General features: G+C 45.3%; 1 protein-coding gene across 1 annotated transcript; it reads left to right on the top strand.

Moving 5' to 3' along the window:
- Positions 1 to 47: 47 nt before the first annotated feature.
- LOC140720206 (zinc-binding protein A33-like) lies at positions 48 to 17,078 on the top strand. The gene is made up of 6 exons (XM_073035093.1): positions 48 to 458; positions 1,323 to 1,418; positions 1,829 to 2,062; positions 3,849 to 3,871; positions 3,959 to 4,077; positions 15,916 to 17,078. Exons 1-6 carry the CDS (start codon positions 48 to 50, stop codon positions 16,467 to 16,469), a joined length of 1,437 nt encoding a protein of 478 aa, XP_072891194.1. The 3' UTR covers positions 16,470 to 17,078.
- Positions 17,079 to 19,625: the final 2,547 nt, after the last annotated feature.

Raw genomic sequence — 19,625 nt, 5'->3', positions numbered from 1 at the left:
TCCCGGAAAGTGAAAGCATTCTGAATCAGGGAGTGCTGGGAGTTAACATGGCTTCGAAAGGACAGGTCGAGAGTTTGAGCGAGGAGACAATTTGTCCCATCTGCCTGGATTTCTTCACCGATCCGGTATCACTGGAGTGCGGACACAACTTCTGTCGCTCTTGTATCACACAGTATTGGGAAAGGGAGGAGAGAATCTCCTGCCCGGAATGTAGAGAGGAGTTTGCTGACCGCACCCTCAGGGTGAATCGGGCCTTAGCAAATCTGGCTGAACAATTTCGAAATCTAAACCTGAATCCGAAAGGGAAGGAAAGTAAACGTCACTGCGAGGAACATGAGGAAGAACTGAAGCTGTTTTGTGAAACGGACAAGACGCTGATCTGTCTGGTCTGTGCTGCTGCGCAGGAACACAGACAGCACCGCTTCTTGCTGATTAAAGACGCTGTTAAAAACTATAAGGTAAAAACTAACGTTAATTTAACACTTAACACATTTCCTTTCTCCTACATACCATCACACGAGCCTCCATAACTAACACTTAATTCTTTGCAACTTCCGCCATCTCCAACGGGATTCTAGCATCTCTCCGTCCCACAGCCCACCTCCTCACCCCGCAACTCTCCGCTCTCTATTCGGATCGCACTCTACGTACTGTATCGCCCTGATCCACTCGCTCCTCCCCACTGATCTCCCTCTTGGCATTGACACCTGCAAGCGGGACAAGTGCTACACCTCACTCCTAACCTCCTCCCTCGTCACCATTCAGGGCCGCAAACAGCCCAGTTCCTCCCGTTTCTTCCATGGTCGATTGTCCCCTCGTATCCTTCTTTTCCAGCTCTTTACCTCTTCCACCTGTCCCCTCTCAGCTTCTCACTTCATCACCTGATGCACCATCAATAACTCTCGGAGACAGGAAGCGAACGATAGGCTTCTATTAGCAGCAAAGATAACGACACAGCATCCTGGAGACTGAGGGAGGAGCAGTGCCTCCAATCACCTTTATACAGGGGTCTGTGGGAGGAGCCACAGGAGCAGTCAGCAGAGGGGCGTGTCCAGACAGGTATACATAGTTTACCACATCACGTTGTCTCACCTGTCACCTGTCAACTGGTTCTCATCCCCACCTTTTTATTCTGGCTTCTGTCCCATTCCTTCCCAGTCCCAATGAAGGGTCTCATCCCGAAACACCGACTGTTTATTTCCCCCGAATAAATGCTGCCTGACTCACTGAGTTCCTCTGGCATTTTGTGTGATAATCGGGTTTGATCACCTGTTTCTTTTGATGCATCTTTGTTTCTATTTCCTTCACTCTCTGACTTCCAGGATCAGCTAAAATCTTCCTTAGACTCTCTCACAAAAAAGAAATCAGACTTCCAGGAAAAGGAGCAGCAACAGAAAGAGAAGATTTCTGGAGTTCGGGTGAGGCTTCCTGAGCGGAATTTCTGATATTACTGTCGAGTTTTGCTCCATTCAATGCAGAATAGCAGAGTGTCACAGCTCCAGTGACCTGGGTTCGATCCTGACCTCTGCTGCTGTCTGTGTGGAGTTTGCATGCTCTCCCTGTGACCACGAGAGACTCCGATACATCCCAAGGACATGCTGGATGAATGGCTAATTATAATTAACCCTGTGAAGGTGGGGAGTGTGTGCGTGAATCACATGGGAGTTTATGGGTCAATAAGTGAGAATAGGTTTCAGGAAAACATGAGGGAATGGAGTTTACGGGAATGCTCTCAGAAGTAGCATGGACTCTAATTGACCGAACTTAACGACAAAAGGAAACAGAGCACAGCAATGCAGTATATTAATCTTCACCTTTCCTTCGGCAGGAACAGTCACACAGCCTTCAGTCCCACGTCACATCCCAGTTTGCTGAACTGCGCCAGATTATCACTGAGAAAGAGCAGCGTTTACTCAGGGATCTCAGGGAAGAAGAGAAGAGGATTCTCAACTCAATGGAGAAAAATCTTGTAGCTCTTCAAGAGAATATAAGGATTATTCAGGAGGAAATCGCAAAGTTAAAGGAACAGATGGATCAAAAAGACAGTGTGATATTTCTCAAGGTGAGGGATTCTATTTCAATTTGTTTCTGTCAAAGGGCACTAAATGAACAGTGGTATATTTGAAATAAACACAGCACAGCGGCCAATTCTAACAAATCAATTTGTTTTACTTGCATGATGCGCCCTCCAATCACTCCAATAATGACATCTCAAAATGTCCAAGATACGCTTTCAGTCCTTCATTAACAAAATACAATCTTGAAGCGATGAAACTTCAGGGTAATTCATTGTAAAGTAAGCTGCAACACAGCGGTCAAGAACAGAATGACATCCGCCCGTCCCCAGCTCAAAACTGCCCAGAACAAAGTACGGATACGTAACTTATTCCCTTCGCTTTTACCACGTCCCCACTCACATGACTGGTTATTGTAATAAACACGTAACACAGAATACAATGCAGACAGAAAACAGACGTGTTGCTCCTACACACAGCATTTACAAATGGCAGTAAACTGTTTCTCACCAGACAATTGATGCAACTATTCAGGGTTGTTGTTGTCCCATAATAATAAGATTATTAAGGGATTGGACACGCTGGAGGCAGGAAGCATGTTCCCGATGATGAGTGAGTCCAGAACTAGAGGCCACAGTTTAAGAATAAGGGGTAGGCCATTTAGAACAGAGATGCGGAAAAACTTTTTCACCCAGAGAGTGGTGGATATGTGGAATGCTCTGCCCCAGAAGGCAGTGGAGGCCAAGTCTCTGGATGCTTTCAAGAGAGAGTTAGATAGAACTCTTATAGATAGCAGGGTCAAGGGATGTGGGGAGAGGGCAGGAACGGGGTACCGATTGTGTACGATCAGCCATGATCACAGTGAATGGCGGTGCTGGCTAGAAGGGCCGAATGGCCTACACCTGCATCTATTGTCTATTGTCCCAAAACTGAACTTCCACAACTTCTGTACATCCCAGGAGAGAATGCAAATTTCTATGAAATTATTTACTCTGATCATAACACAGAGCTGCTGACTGTGTCCTTAATTCTGCATTAAATATCCTCTAAAACTCTCATTAACACCCATTTCCAGTCACAGGCTGTGAGTGTGTCTGGTGCAGTGGGTGTGAGGGTCTCTCTGTCAATCAGTGAGAACAAAGAATTTGACCCACACATCAGACTTATCTTCTATATCTGGTTTCCAGCAGATTAGGGAAACTATTATTGTCTCTTTACTTTTACAGATAACATTCAAATGAACGTTCAATCGTTCAAAACATAACCAGGCCATTCGGCCGATTTTCTCCTCTCAAGTTCCCGGCTTCACAATCCTCCTGCCACCTACTCACCGCACCCAGCAACAGTGCCCCGAACTCCCTGGTCTCTCACGTGCTTATCCAGCCTCCCCATTACAGTCAGTCTCTGCCATTCTATTTCAACCACTACTGTGGCACTGAGTTCCACATCCTCCTCACTAAATTTCTTGTGGAATTTGTAAAAATCCATCTGGAATTACATCTCCCCACAAGTCTCCCCATAAATAGAGGTACTTCCTCCACCCGCATACAATCACATACATCACTGATCTTAAATTCCTCCATCCTATCACACTGACGTCATATCCAGATAATAATGCACAGACTGTCCTGTCTTCCCTGTAAGTTTCATCCTCTCAGTAATGGTCTGACATTCAGAAACTTTCCTTGTAATTTACCCCGTGGTTCTGTATTGTCCGTGTGTGAGAGTGATTGCAGGAGTGGGAATTTTCAACACCTTGTAATGATTTGGATGAAATTCAGGATGTGGACAGTAAGTCCAAGTCTAATCAGATTTGTGTTTTATTTATTTCAGGAGGAAGCTCGTCGGAACAGAAGGTAGGACATGCTCTTCACTGAAACCCTGAATGGATTTGTAAAATAGTTCAGAATAGCAATTTATAACCAGCAGTTTAATATTTACAGGATTAATGACGATGTCCAGGAATTGTCAGTGACAGATGAGACCCTATCGGTTGAAAAATTCGATCACCCCTATTTGTTGAAAACAGTGCTGAGAGAAACGCTTGATGCTATTAATCGAGGTAAAACTTATAAAGATTCATTCTTCCTTGTTTATGAAGCTCAATTTAGTTCCAATTTGAGGCAAAGATTGTCTGTAATACTGGGCTGAAGGGGAACTGGTTTATTTCACATCAACCCCACCGACTGGGAGGCATCACTGTCACATGGTCAGCTGGAGATGTCAGACCCCTGAACACACCAGCACAGGGTCACAATACAACCAATACACGGGACTGTCAAATGAAGCACTGTGTCGCAATCGCAGGCTAACACACCAGGACATGAGTTTGGATCTACCAGAGGAACTGGGAATTTAATACTGACGATAATATTGTAGGGAATAAAAGCAGGTATCAGTGTGGTGACCGGGATTGTCAGGAAAATACACAAGTCCTTCATGTGCCCTGTGAGTGCAGACTCTGACTGACACAGGTCTTCACCCTTCCGGATCAGCATCTCTCACTGTTGTTAGAGGCAGAAGAGGGGAGTGGTTGTGATAGGGGACTGAATCACCAGGGAAACAGACAGGAGAATCTATTGATGTGAACGGGGCACCCGAATGGTATGTTGCCTCCCAGGTGCCAGGGTCAGGGATGCCTCGAATCGTGTCCGCAGCATTTTAGAGAGGGAGGGAAAAGAGCCAGATATCTTGGTAAATTTGTGACAATGACATTGGAAGTAAAAACAAAGAGGTCCTGAAAATAGGATTTGGAGAGCTTGGTAGGAAGCTCAGAAGCAGCACCCCAGGGTTGTAATTTCTGGATTGCTGCCTGTGTCATGTGCTGGTGAGGGTAGAAACAGGATAATTTGACAGATAAACATGGCTGAGAAGATGGTGCTGGGGACAGGATTTCAGGTTCTTGGATCATTGGGATCTGTTCTGGTGGAGGAATGACCTGCTCAAAAGGGATGGGTCGCACCTCGACCCGAGGGAGAACAATATTCTCACAGAGAGGTTTGATGGAGCTGTTGGGGAGGGTCTGAACTAATTTGGTGGGGTGGGGGGTTGGAAGTGGAGTGAAGGGATAGGACTGATGGTTAAAATGCAAATATAGCGTGCAGTCAGACTGCCAGATAGGGCGGACAGATGCGAGGGCAAAATTGCAGCCAGCAGGGTGAGTATCAGTGCATTAGGGATGCAGAATTAAAAAGGGTAGCAGATACAGTACACAAAGTGTTATATCTCAATGCATGGATTATGAGAAATAAGGTGGATGATCTTGTTGCTCGATTACAGATTGTCAGGTATGATGTTGTGGCCATCACGGAAATGTGGCTGAAGGATGTTTGTAGTTGGGAGCTGAATGTCCAAGGTTACACAATGTATCGAGCAAGGAAGGAAGGCTGATGGGGTGGTGTGGCTCTGCTGGTAAATCAGCAGCAAGATGTGATATAGGATTGGAAGATGTTGAATCTTGTGGGTTGAGGTAAGGAACTGCAAAAGTAAAAATAATTCTGACAGCAGTCATATACAGGCCTCCCAACAGTCAGTCGGTTGGGGCCCACAGATTACAACTGGAAATAGAAAAGGTTGATGAAAAGGATAATGTTATGACAATCATGGGAGATTTCAACATGCAGGTCAATTGGGAAAATCAGGTTGGTAAAGGATCTCAAGAGAGTGAGTTTGTTAAATGCAATGTGATGGCTCTCTGGAGCAGTTTGTCGTTGAGCCTACTCAGGGAACAGCTCCACTGGATTGGGTGTTATGTATTGAACCAGAGGTGAGTAGTTAAAAGAACCCTTAGGAGGCAGTGCTCACAACATGACTGAGTTCAACTTGAAATCTGATAAGGAGAAAGTAAAGTCTGACATTGTAGTATTTCAGATAAGTGAAAGAAATTACAGTGGTCTGAGAGAGGAGGTGACCAAAGCAAATTGGAAGGAGATGCTGGCAGGGATGAGAGCAGAGCAGAAATGGTGTCAGTTTGTTGGAAAATGAGGAAGGTGAAGGATAGATGTATTCCAAAAATAAATAAATACTCAAATGGCAAAATAGTAAAACCGTGGCTGACAAGGGAAGACAAGTTAATGTAAAGGCAAAAGAGAGCGGATACAACTAAACAAAAATTAGTAGGAAGACAGAGGATTGGGAAGCTTTTAAATATCTAAAGGGAGGAATTAAAAGAATGATTGGGAGGGGAAAAATGAACAAGAAATTGATTTGAATTGAATTGACTTTATTACTTACATCCTTCATATACATGAGGATTAAAAATCTTTACATTACGTCTCCATCTAAATGTGCAATGCGCAATTTATAGTAAATCATGATGAATAATATGTACAACAGGCTGGTTCATATAACATAGAAATACAGTTATGTCCACACGAGTTAATCAGTCTGATGGCCTGGTAGAAGAAGCTGTCCCGGAGCCTGTTGCTCCTTGCTTTTATGCTGCGGTACCGTATCCCGGATGGTAGCAACTGGTACAGTTTGTGGTCGGGGTGACTCTGGTCTCCAATGATCCTTCAGGCCCTTTTTACACACCTGTCTTTGTAAAACAAGTTAGCAAACAATATCAAATTGTTTTTCAAGTATTGTAAAAAGATAAAACAGAGATGAGAGTGGATATAGGACCGCTAGAAAATGAGGCCGGATATATAATAACGCGGGATAGAGAGATGGCAGATAAACCAAATATTTTGCACCAGTCTTCACAGTGGAAGACACTAGCACTGTACCCGGTGTTGAAGAGTGCGAGGGAAGAGAAGTGAGTGTAGTTACTGTTACAAGAGAGAAGGTGCTCAAAAAGCTGAAAGACCTAAAGGTACATAAGTCACCCGGACCACATGAACTGCACCCTAGTGTTCTGAAAGAGGTTGTGGTAGACATTGTGGAGGCATTTCAAATGATCTTTCAAAAATCATTGGACCCTGGCATGGTGCCAGAGGACTGGAAAATGGTAAATGTCACTTTGCCCTTTAAGTAAGGAGGAAGACAGCAGAAAGGAAATTATACACCAGTGAGCCTCACCTCTGTGGTTGGGAACAAATTGGGGACAATTGTTAAGTATGAGGTTATGGAATACTTGGTGACACTGGACAAGATAGGACAAGTCAGCCTGGATTTATTAAGGGAATATCCTGCCTGACAAACCTGTTGGGATTCTTTGAGGAGATTGCAAGCAGGATAGATAAAGGGGATGCAGTGGATGTTGTATATTTGGAATCTCGGAAGGCCTTTGACAAGGAGCCACACATGAAGGTGATAACCAGGTTAAGAGGCCATGTTATTACAGAAAAATTACAGGCATGGCTAGAACATTGTCTGATTGGTAGGAAACAGCGAATGAGAGTGAAGGGATCCTTTTCTGGTTGGCTGCCAGTGACTCGTGTTCCACAGGGGTCAGTGTTAGGACACCTTCATTTTATGCTGTATATCAAGATCTAGCTGATGGAATAGTCCATGAGATATAGGAGCAGAAATAGGTCATTCGGCCCTTCGAGTCTGCTCCACCATTCAGTCATGGGCTGATCCAATTCTTCTGGTCATCCCCACTCCCCTGCTTTCACACAGTACCCTTTGATGCCCTGGCTAATCAAGAACCTATCTATCTCGGCCTTAAATATGACTTAGCCTTAACAGCCACTTGTGGCAACAAATTCCACAGATTTTCCACACACTGACTAAAGTAATTTCTCCGCATCTCAGTTCTAAAAGGACGTCCTTCAATCCTGAAGTTATACCCTCTTGTCCTAGAATAGATGGTTTTGTTTCCAAGTTTGCATATGATACGAAGATTGGTGGAGGGGCCGGTAGTGTTGATGAAACAGTTAGGCTGCACAAGGACTTGAATGAGGAGAATGGGAAAGAAAGTGGCAAATGATATAATGTGCAGATTTTTTTTTCAAATGGGGAGAAAACTCAAAAAACTAAGATAAAAATGGACTGAGCAGTCATTCTGCAGAACACACTAAAGGTTAACTTGCAGGTAGAGTCAGTGGTGAGGAAGGCAAATCCAATGTTAGCATTCAATTTAAGGGGTTTGGATAACATTCAATTCAAGAGCAGGGATGTGATGCTGAGGCTTTATAAGGCAGTGGTGAAGCCTCACCTTGAGTATTGTGAACAATTTTGGGCTCCTCATCTCAGAAAAGATGTGCTGGCATTGCAGAAGGTTCATTTCATGAGGATGATTTCAGGAATGCAAGGGTGCTCATACGAGGAACGTTTGATATCTCTGTGTCTGTACTCGCTGGAATTTAGAAAGATGAGGGGGGGATCTCATTGAAACCTTTCGAATGTTGAAAGTCCTAGACAGAGTAGATGTGGAAAGGATGTTTCCCATGGTGGTGGAGTTTAGCACAAGAGGGCACAGCCTCAAGATAGAGCGGGGTCTATTTAAAACAGATGCGAAGAAATATGAGCCAACGGCTGGTGAATTTGTGGAACGTTGTGTGTATTTAAGGCAGAGCTTGATAGGTTCTAGATTGGACACAGCATCAAAGGTTACGGGGAGAAGGCCCGGTAGTGGGGCTGAGGAGGGAAAAAAGGATCAGCCATGATTGAATGATGGAGCAGACTCGATAGGTAAATGGCCTAATTCTGCTCCTATGTCTTATGGTGATCAGACCACTACATTGAAGCATTGTGAAAATGAGCTCGGAGACACCAACAAGCATTGACATGGGTCAAGATTTCATCTCGGGAGAAGCACGCACAGCATAACCGGCCTGGCAAAGCTCCCTCAGACACATACACAGGAAGGACTGGCAGATTGTAGTCAGAGTCTCAGCAATCTACGTTGTTTTTCCCTCAGTAACCTGGAATCCAGTCTCTTCAGAGACAGTCATTTATTCAAATAAACAACTCAAACACGTGTGACACATTGTCAACACACACCAGGCTTGTGATGACACACTGTACATACAAATTCTTCAATGTGCACACTCTCCTTCAATGTGTATACACACCACACAGATATTTACCACAATCAACACACACACACACACACACACACACACACACACACACACACACACACACACACACACACACACACACACACACACACACACACACACACACACGATATACTATCAGAGTGTGACACACGGCCACAGAAATAGGCACAAATTCCCATTTAGGATTGAAATCTGCCGTCCTTACCCAGTCTGTCTGTTCTGTGGCACTGAGCTGCCCTCTGACATGACGTCACATCAACACTTCACAGACAGACTCCGGGGTGAGATTCCTCAGGAGGATGATCTGGGAGGGTTTGACGGGCGTTGAACGCACGGCCCACTTCATCAATCTGCAAGACTAAGATGTCTTCTTGAGCATGTCCATTTGTATGTGTTTGCCCCCCCCCATCCCTCTAACCATTTTCCATCTGTGTACCTGCCCAAATTTATTTTAAAATATTTTATTTTTACCTGTTTCTACAGCGTCTGAGGGCAAATTCCATTTACCAACCTCCCTCTCTATGAGAATGTAACCCGATAGACCACTCAGAAAAATTTCCCGTCTCACTTTCAATCTGAGGCCTCTGGTTCTGTACTCCCATTTCTTGGAAAAAGAAACATTATTTAAGCTCCTTATGAATTATGTACTTTGATAAGGGGTCATACCTGAACATCCTACACTACAGCTGAATAGCCCAAGCTTATCCACTCTCTGCTTTTAACTCAAGCCCCCAGTCCTGGTAACATCCTCCTGAAGCCTCCTGTCCAGTGTAATGACACCCTCCCCATATTCGGGAACCGGAAATGCAGACAATACTCCAAGTGTGGTCTATCATCGACATCAAAGGCCTTGCTGAATTTCATGTGGACAGTGTGGAATAGGCTGATGAATACAGGACTGAAGGTGTTTTTTTTTAGATTGGGACAAGAAGGGCGGCGTGGGAGCTAAATTCTGAAGGAAGACAGTTTTTAAAAAAAACTTTGCTTACAAGAACGGCGAGACTGCGCAGGACAGCGCGGAGAGTTTAAAAAGATGACCACCCTATACAGCGGGCAGCGGAGTGGGTGGCAGCAGAGTGTAGGGCTTTGGCTCAACGTGCTTAGGTGGTAACGGGAAGAGGCGAGAGCGAGGCACCGACTCTTTTTCTCCCCTTGGCAAATCGGCCCGGACGGACGGGGGAACAGCAGGGCACATTAGCTAACGGTTTAAAAAGTTTGTGTGCTTGGCGAAGTAAGTGGGTGAGTACACCTATCTTTCTTTGTTTCATTCCTGTAGAATTAGGTAGCATGTCTGCAGGGTTAGTGCTTTGTTCAGGGTGCCAGATGTGGGAATCCTGGGAGACCTCCGGCCTCCCTGATAGCCACATCTGCACCAGGTGAACCGAGATTCAGCTCCTCGGAGACCGTGTTAGGGATCTGGAGCTGCAGCTTGATGGCCTACTGCTTATTAGAGAAAATGAAAAGGTGATAGACAGGAGCTACAGGGAGGTAGTCATCCCTAGGCTACAGGGGTCAGGAAACTGGGTGACTGTCAGGAGAGGGAAGGGAAATGCCCGGATAGTGGAGAGCACCCCTGTGACTGCCCCCCTCAGCAACAAGTATATCGTTTTGGATGCTGTTGAGGGGGATGACCTGACAGGGGACGGCCACGGTGACCGGGTCTCTGGCATTGAGCCAGGCGCTGTTGTGCAGGAGGGAAGGAGGGAGAAGAGGAATGCGGTAGTCATAGGGGATTCCACAGTCAGGTGAACAAACAGGAGATTCTGTGAGCCTGGTAGAGATACCCGCATGGTGTGCTGCCTCCCAGGTGCCAGGGTACGGGATGTCTCGAATCGGGTCTGGAATATTCTGAAGGGAGAGGGCGAGCAGCCAGCTGTCTTGGTACATGTTGGTACCAATGACATAGAGAGGAAAAGGGAGGAGGTCCTGAAGAGAGATTTCTGGGAGTTAGGAATGAAGCTGAGAAGCAGGACCTCGAGGGTAGTAATCTCAGGATTGCTACCTGTGCCACGTGCTAGCGAGGGCAAGAATAGTAGGATCAGGCAGATGGATGCGTGGCTGAGAGACTGGTGCGGGGGCAGGGCTTCAGATTCTTAGATCATTGGGATCTCTTTAGGGGGAAGTATTGCCTGTTCGAAAAGGACGGGTTACACCTGAACCATAGCGGGAATGTTTAATAGAGCTGTTAGGGAGGGTTTAAACTAATTTGGCAGGGGGATGGGAAACCGGACTGATAGAGTGGAGGAGGGGGAAAACAGAAATAAATCTAAGATAGTGAGCAGTGAAGATGTCAGGAAGGACAGGCAGGTGATGGGGCAAATTTGCAGCCACTGGGATGAGTTGCAGTGCAATCAAAACAAAAAGTACCAAATACTGGACTTAAGGTGTTAAACTTAAATACACACAGCATAAGGAATAAGATGGATGATCTTGTCGTACAGCTACAGATTGGCAGGTATAATTTTGTGGCCATCACTGAGACGTGGCTAAAGGATGCATGTCTCTGAGAGCTGAACGTCCAAGGATACATGGTGTATCGGAAGGATAGGCAGGTAGGCAGAGGGGGTGGCATGGCTTTATTGGTAAGAAATTATATTAAATCATTAGAAAGAGGTGACATAGCATCAGAAGGTGTAGAATCTTTCTCGGTTGAGCTAAGAAATAGCAGGGGTAAAAGGACCCTGATGGCTGTTATCTACAGGCCTCCTAACAGCTGCAGTGAGGTGGACTACAAATTACAACAGGAAATAGAAAAGGCTTTCCAGAAGGGCAGTGTTATGATAATTGTGGGGGATTTTAACATGCGAGTGGATTGGGAAAATCAGGTCGACACTGGATCTCAAGACAGAGAATTTGTAGAACGTCTACGAGATGGCTTTTCAGAACAGCTTGTTGTTGAGCCCACTAGGGGATCAGAGGTACTGGATTGGATATTGTGTAATGACCCAGAGGTGATTAGAGAGATTGAGGTGAAGGAACCGTTAGGAGGCAGTGATCGTAACATGATTGAGTTCACTGTGAAATTTGAGAAAGAGAAGCCGAAATCCGATGTGACGGTATTGCAGTGGAGTAAAGGAAATTACAGTGGCACGAGAGAGGAACTGGCCAAATTTGACTGGAAAGGGACTCTAGCGGGAAGACGGCAGAGCAGCAGTGGCTGGAGTTTATGCGAGAAGTGAGGAAGGTACAAGTCAGATATATTCCAAAAAAGAAGAAATTTTCGAATGGAAAAAGGTTGCAACCGTGGCTGACAAGAGAAGTCAAAGCCAAAGTAAAAGCAAAGGAGAGGACATTCAAGGATCAAAAATTAGTGGGAAGACAGAGGATTGGGAAGTTTTTAAAACCTTACAAAAGGAAACTAAGAGGGCCATTAAGAGGGAAAAGATGAACTATAAAAAGAAGCTGGCAAATAATATCAAAGAAGATACTAAAAGCTTTTTCAAGTATATAAAGAGTAAAAAAACAGGTGAGAGTGGATATTGGACCAATAGAAAATGATGCTGGAGAAATTGTAATGGGAGATAAGGAGATGGCAGAGGAACTGAACGAGTATTTGCATCAGTCCTCACTGAGGAAGATATCAGCAGTATACCGGACACTCAAGGGTGTCAGGGAAGAGAAGTGTGTGCAGTCACAATTACGACAGAGAAAGTACTCAGGAAGCTGAATAGTCTAAGGGTAGATAAATCTCCAGGACCAGATGTAATGCACCCTTGTGTTTTGAAGGAAGTAGCTGTGGAGATCGCGGAGGCATTAGCAATGATCATTCAAAAGTCAATAGATTCTGGCATGGTTCCGGAGGAGTGGAAGATTGCAAATGCCACTCTGGTATTTAAGAAAGGGGCAATGAAGCAAAACGTGAATTATAGACCTGTTAGCTTGACATCGGTGGTTGGGAAGTTTCTGGAGTCAATTGTCAAGGATGAGGTTACCGAGTACCTGGAGGCATATGACAAGATAGGCCAAACTCAGCATGGTTTCCTTAAAGGAAAATCCTGCCTGACAAACCCATTGATATTTTTTGAGGTAATTACAAGTAGGCTAGACAAGGGAGATGCTGTGGATGTTGTGTATTTGGATTTTCAGAAGGCCTTTGACAAAGTGCCACACATGAGGCTGCTAAACAAGATAAGAGCCCATGGAATTACGGGAAAGTTATATATGTGGATAGAGCGTTGGTTGATTGGCAGGAAACAGAGAGTGGGAATAAAGGATCCCATTCTGGTTGTCTGCCAGTTACCAGTGGTGTTCCACAGTGGTCCGTGTTGGGGCTGCTTATTTTTACGTTGTATATCAACAATTTGGATTATGGAATAGATGGCTTTGTGGCTAAGTTTGCCGATGATACAAAGATAGTTGGAGGGGCCGGTAGTGCTGAGGAAACAGAGAGTCTGCAGAGAGTCTTGGATAGATTAGAAGAATGGTCAAAGAAGTGGCAAATGAAATACAATGTTGAAAAGTATATAGTCATGCACTTTGGCAGAAGAAATAAATGGGCAGACTATTATTTAAATGGAGAGAGAATTCAACGTTCTGAAATGCAATGGGACTTGGGAGTGCTCGTGCAGGATACCCTTAAGGTTAACCTCCAGGTTGAGTCGGTGGTGAAGAAGGCGAATGCAATGTTGGCATTCATTTCTAGAGGAATAGAGTATAGGAGCAGGGATGTGGTGTTGAGGCTCGATAAGGCAATGGTAAGACTTCACTTGGAATACTGTGTGCAGTTTTCGGCTCCTTATTTAAAAAAGGAGGTTCGGACATTGGAGACGGTTCAGAGAAGATTCACTAGAATGATTCCGGGATTGCGAGGGTTAACATATGAGGAACATTTGACTGCTCTTGGATTGTACTCCTTGGAGGTTAGAAGAATGAGGGGGAAGTTCACAGAAACATTTTGAATGTTAAAAGGCATGGACAGAGTGGATGTGGCAAAGTTGTTGCCCATGGTGGGGGAGTCTAGTACGAGAGAGCAGGACTTAAGGATTAAAGGGTGCCCATTCAGAACGGAGATGCGAAGAAATTTTTTTAGCCAGAGGGTGGTGAATCTGTGAATTTCTTGCGGCAGTGGAAGCCAAGTCATTGGGTGTATTTAAGACAGAGATTGATAGGTATGTGAGTAGCCAGGGCATCAAAGGTCATGGTGAGAAGGTGGGGGAGTGGGAATAAATGGGAGAATGGATCAGCTCATGGTAAAATGGCGGAGCAGATTCGAAGGGCCGAATGGCTGGCTTCTGCTGCTTTGTCTTATGGTCTTATTTGAATCCACCAGTATATGGAATAAGGATCTTGTAGCACAGGTAGAGTTTGGCAGGTACAAACTTAGGGAGGTATGACTTTGGTTGAAGGAATAAAGCATAGACAATTCTGTAAACAGGGCGAAAATTCAAAAAATCAGAGGTGCAAAGGGACATGGGTGTCCTTGTGCAGGATTTCCCGAAGGTTAACTTGCAGTTTGTGTCAGTGGTAAGATTGGCAAACTCAATGTTTGCTTTCACTTCGAGAGGATTAGAGTACAAGAGCAAGGATGTAATTCCGAGGTTTTATAAGGCATTGGTCAGACCACACTTGGAGTATTGTGAGCAGTTTTGGGTCCCTTCTATTGGAAAACATGTGCTGGCATTGGAGGGGGTCCAGAAGATTCACAAGAATGATTCCGGGAATGAAAGAGTTAACATATCAGTAGTGTTTGATGGTTCTGGGCCTGTACTCATGGGAGTTTAGAAGAATAGCTGATTTATTATTCCACTCAACCCTATTCTCCTGCCTCCTCCCCGTAACTTTTGAGACTCTGACTGATCAAGAAGTTTGCTTATTAACTTCTGCTTTAAAAATTAAACAGGAGAAAATCTGCAGATGCTGGTAATCCAAGCTACACAGGTCCTGATGAAGGGTCTCGCCAGATCTCTCTGACACCTGTCTGGAGAGAGTTGATGTTGGGAGGATGTGGGTGGGTCGAGAATTCCTTTATCCACAGGATAGTGAATCTGCCACAGGCAGCTGTGGAGGCCAAATAATTGAGTATATTTAAAGCAGAGTAACACACACAAATTGTTGGGGGAACAGCAGGCCGGGAAGTTTCTATGGAAAAGAGTAAACAGTCGACAGTTCAGACTGAAACACTTCATCAAGACCTGTGTTGCTTAAGGGTTCCTGCAAATTCATCCCCTGTCCTAATGAGGGGCTGCTGCGGATGGGGTTGTGGGAAAGGGGACAAAGTCATCCTCATCTGCCATCTTTGCCCCCTCTAGCTTCTCATTACGTCTACACACACAGTTCACCCAGGGGCTTTCCACCCCTCCCCCTCCTGGTTCAATCTGCCATTCATCTCTCCCCTACTGGTTCCCATTATCACCTCCTTTACTGTCTCAAACCATCACACTGCCCCACTTCACACTCACAAATGAATGTGAACATTCTATGAAGGGCCTGTTCCTGTGCTGTACTGCTCTATGTTCTCTGTTCCCAGTTTCGAAGAATGAGAGGACATCTCATGGAAATACAAAATTCTTTCAGGGGTCGACAGGCAGGAGTGTGGGAGGATGTTTCCCCTGTCCAGCGGAAAACCCTTGGGGAGGCAGTTGTCCACCCGCTTTTGTCAGGTCAAATCAAAGGCCACAGAGGCCTTTCCCCCGATTCCTGGGGGCCGCGCTACCCGTGTCTCCCCCCCCCCCCCATCCCCAGGGCCGCGCTGCTCGAGTCTCCCCCCGATTCCCGGGGTCGCGCATCCCGAGTCTCCCACCGATCCCCGGGGCCGCGCTGCCCGAGTCGCCCCCCGATCCCCGGGGCCGCGCTGCCCGAGTCTCACCCCGATCCCCGGGGCCGTGCTGCTCGAGTCTCCCCCTGATCCCCGGGGGCGCGCTGCTCGAGTCTCCCCCTGATCCCCGGGGCCGCGCTGCCCGAGTCTCCCCCCGATCCCCGGGGACTCTCTAATTCTCTGCTTCTCCCCCCAGTCTCTGTCACCCTGGATGTGGAAACGGCGAGTCCGCGGCTCGAGGTGTCTGAGGATCGGAAGAGTGTGAGACGGTCCGGGACCCGGAGGGATCTCCCTGACACCGGGAAGAGATTCACAAACCGGGCTTGTGTGCTGGGATCGGAGGGATTTACATCGGGGAGTCATTACTGGGAGGTGGAGGTGACGGGGATTCGGCTCTGGTGGCTGGGAGTCGCCGCAGAGTCTGTGGAGAGGAAGGGACGGTTCAGACTGAGTCCGGAGACTGGATTCTGGATCATCGGGCGGTATTATGACGTGTTACATCGGGATTGTGACGTGGACCGTGGTCTCCCTTCCCCCGAGTCCCGTCTCCCTGCCGGTCCCATCCCCGGGAGGGTGGGAGTTTATCTCAGTTACGAGTCCGGGACAGTTTCATTTTACAACGCGAAGACCAAGTCCCATCTCCACACCTTCACTGGGAATAAATTCACGGGGAAACGTTATCCTTTCTTCCGGACTGGGAATCGAAACCAGTGGCTGAGAATCTGCTCCGGTTCCGCTCCGGGTCTGTAAACGGGTCGGATCCCGGGACCGGCGTCAGGAGTAAAGTCCCTGTAAATATAAATGTGCGGAGAGTGCAGCTAAATACGTGGCTAAGGAGATGGTGCAGGAGGGAGGGCTTCATGTTTCTGGACAATTGGGCTTTGTTCCCGGGAAGGTGGGGCCTGTTCCGACGGGACGGTTTGCCCCTGAACTGGAGGGAACTAACATTCTTGCGGGTAGATTTGCTAGTGCTGCTCCAGGGAACTTAACCTAGATTTGCAGAGGGAGGGGAACCAGAGTGTTAGAGCAGACAGTGAGGTGGAGGAGGACTGCGTGTGTAGACAGAAATAAAAGGTTTATACATGAGGTTGTAAATTAATTTTCAGAACTTTTGAAATTGTAGAAAACAAAGATTTCCAAAAGAAAATAATGAAGAACATGACCAGAACATATGTGAAAAAGTGGCTACTTCAGTTTTACACCTATCGCAATAATTGTTTATGTTAGGAAATATTTTGGATAGTCTCTCCTTTGTTAAATAGTAACAGTGAACAATTTTAAATTGAATTAAACACTCATTGGCACATATCAAAGAAGAACTGACAATCTTCATTAATAAAGATCATATTAAGTTCTCTCTCCCAAACTTGTTTAATCTTTAGTGATTAAGGGGATCTGTTTTTTTGCAGATTTATTTATTTTTATTTTGTGATGGTCGATTGATGACTTTGTAGAGTTAATTAGCAAATATTCTCTCATACACACTTACTGCAATATCTTCAGGTTAGACATTTTTACAAAAATGTTTAGCTAACTTTCCATATATGCAAGAATCTGATTTGTTGGATACTATTTTGAATATGAATCCTTTAGTAAGAGGTTCCATTGGTAGAATTTATAATTTATTTTTAATACATTAATACAAAAAGATAACCTCTCACCTAAGGTTTATACATGATAGAAATATTCGTTGTTTCAGACGTGATAGAGGGGGAGGGATTAAAGGGGGAGGAGTGACATTACTAGTCAGGGAAAATATCACAGCTGTGCATAGACAGGACAGCCCGGAGGGCTTGTCTACAGAGGTCATATGAGTGGAGCTGAGGAACGGGAAAGGTGTGACCACACTAATAGGGGTGTATTATAGAACGCCCAATAGTCAGAGAGAATTGGAGGAGCAAATCTGTATAAAGATAGTAGACCGATGTTATAAACAGGAAGTAGGGGATTTTAACTTGACTGGGACACCCAAACTGTAATAGGGCTCGATGGCTTGGAGTTTGTCAAATGGTTTCAGGAAAGTTTTCTAAATCAATATATAGAGGTACCTACGAGAGAGGATGCAATACTTGATCTCCTATTAGGGAACCAGACAGTCAGGTGACAGAAGTATGTGTAGGCGAACATTTTGGGTCCAGTGACCATAATGTCATCAGTTTCAAGTTAATTATGGATAAGGATAGGCCTGGTCCTCGAGTTGAGGTTCTAAATAGCAGAAGGGCTAATTTTGTGGAAATGACAAAAGATCTAGGAAGAGTGGATTGGGATAATTTGTTTTTTTTTCCTGACAAGGATGTGTTCAGTAAGTGGAAGGCCTCCAAATGTGAAATTTTGAGGGTGCAGAGTTTGCATTTTCCTGCGAGGATTAAAGACAAAGTTAACAGGCATAGGGAACCTTGGTTTTCAACGGATATTGGCGATCTGGTTAAGAAAAAGAGAGAAGTGTATAGCAGGTAGAGGCAACAAAGAGCAAATGAGTTACTTGAAGTGTATAGAAAATGTAAGAAAATTCTAAAGAAGGAAATCATGAAGAAAAAAAAAGACATGAGGTGGCTTTGGCAGATAATGTGAAGGAAAACCTGAAGGGTTTCTACAAGAATATTAAGAGTGAAAGGATAGTAAGGGACAAAATTGGTCCCCTAGAAGATCAGAGTGGTCGTCTATGTGTGGAGCCTCACGAGATGGGGGAGATCTTAAACAGTTTTTTTGCATCAGTATTTACTCAGGAAACTGGCATAGTGTATATGGAAGGAAGGGAAACAAGCAGTAGTGTCAGGGAACATTTGTAGATAAAGAGGAGGAGGTGCTTGTTGCCTTACAGCGCATAAAGGTAGATAAATTCCCCGGGCCTGACTTGATATTTCCTCGGAACGTGAGAGAGACTAGTGTAGAAATTGCAGGGGCCCTGACAGAAATATTTAAAATGTCCTCAGCCACGGGTGCAGTGCCGGAGGATTGGAGGGTAGCTCATGTTATTCCGTTGTTTAAAAAAGGCTCCAGTAGTAAACCAGGTAACTACAGGCCAGTGAGCCTGACATCAGTAGTATGTAAATTATTGTAAGACGTTCAGAGAGATCGGATTTACAAATATTTGGACATCCAAGGGCTGATTAAGGATAGTCAGTATGGCTTTGTGCATGGTAGGTCGTGTTTAATGAATGTTGTAGAGTTTTTCGAGGAGGTGACCAAGAAAGTAGATGAAGGAAAGGCTGTGGATGTTGTCTACATGAACTTTAGTAAGGCCTTTGACTAGGTCCCACATGGGAGGTTAGTTCAGAAAGTTCAGACATGAGGTATCCATGGAGAGGTTGGAGAGTTTGAAGAGTGCAGAGATTTACTAGGATGTTACCAGGTCTTCAGGAGTTGAGTTACAGGGAAAGATTGAACAGGTTAGGACTTTATTCCTTGAAGCGTAGAAGAATGAGGGGAGATTTGATAGAGGTTTACAAAATTATGAGGGGTAAAGACAGTAAATGCGAGTAGGTTCTTTCCATTTAGATTAGGAACGATAAATATGAGAGGACATGGTTTTAGGGTGAAAGGGGAAAGCTTTAGGGGGAACATTAGGAGGAACTTCTTCACTCAGAGAGTGGTGGGAGTGTGGAACGAGCTGCCATCTGACGTGCTAAATGCGGGATCACTCTTAAGTTCTAAGATTAAATTGGATAGGTACAAGGATGGGACACGGACTGGGTTCAGGTCAATGGGACGAGCGGAATAAAGTTTCCGCACAGACTAAAAGCGCCAAATGGCCTGTTTTCTGTGCTGTAGTGTTCTATGGAGTGAAATAAACACGACATGAGAATTGTCGATCGATTAATTTAACTCGTTCACCGCATCCGTCAACTGAACAGAAACACCGGGGATTCAGCAGCAGCTGCGGGCGGCGGGTCCTGAGCTCCCCCG

This window comes from Hemitrygon akajei, unplaced genomic scaffold (assembly GCF_048418815.1).
Source record: "Hemitrygon akajei unplaced genomic scaffold, sHemAka1.3 Scf000038, whole genome shotgun sequence".
NCBI classification, from domain to species: domain Eukaryota; kingdom Metazoa; phylum Chordata; class Chondrichthyes; order Myliobatiformes; family Dasyatidae; genus Hemitrygon; species Hemitrygon akajei.
This window is presented reverse-complemented; position numbering and strand designations above follow the sequence as displayed.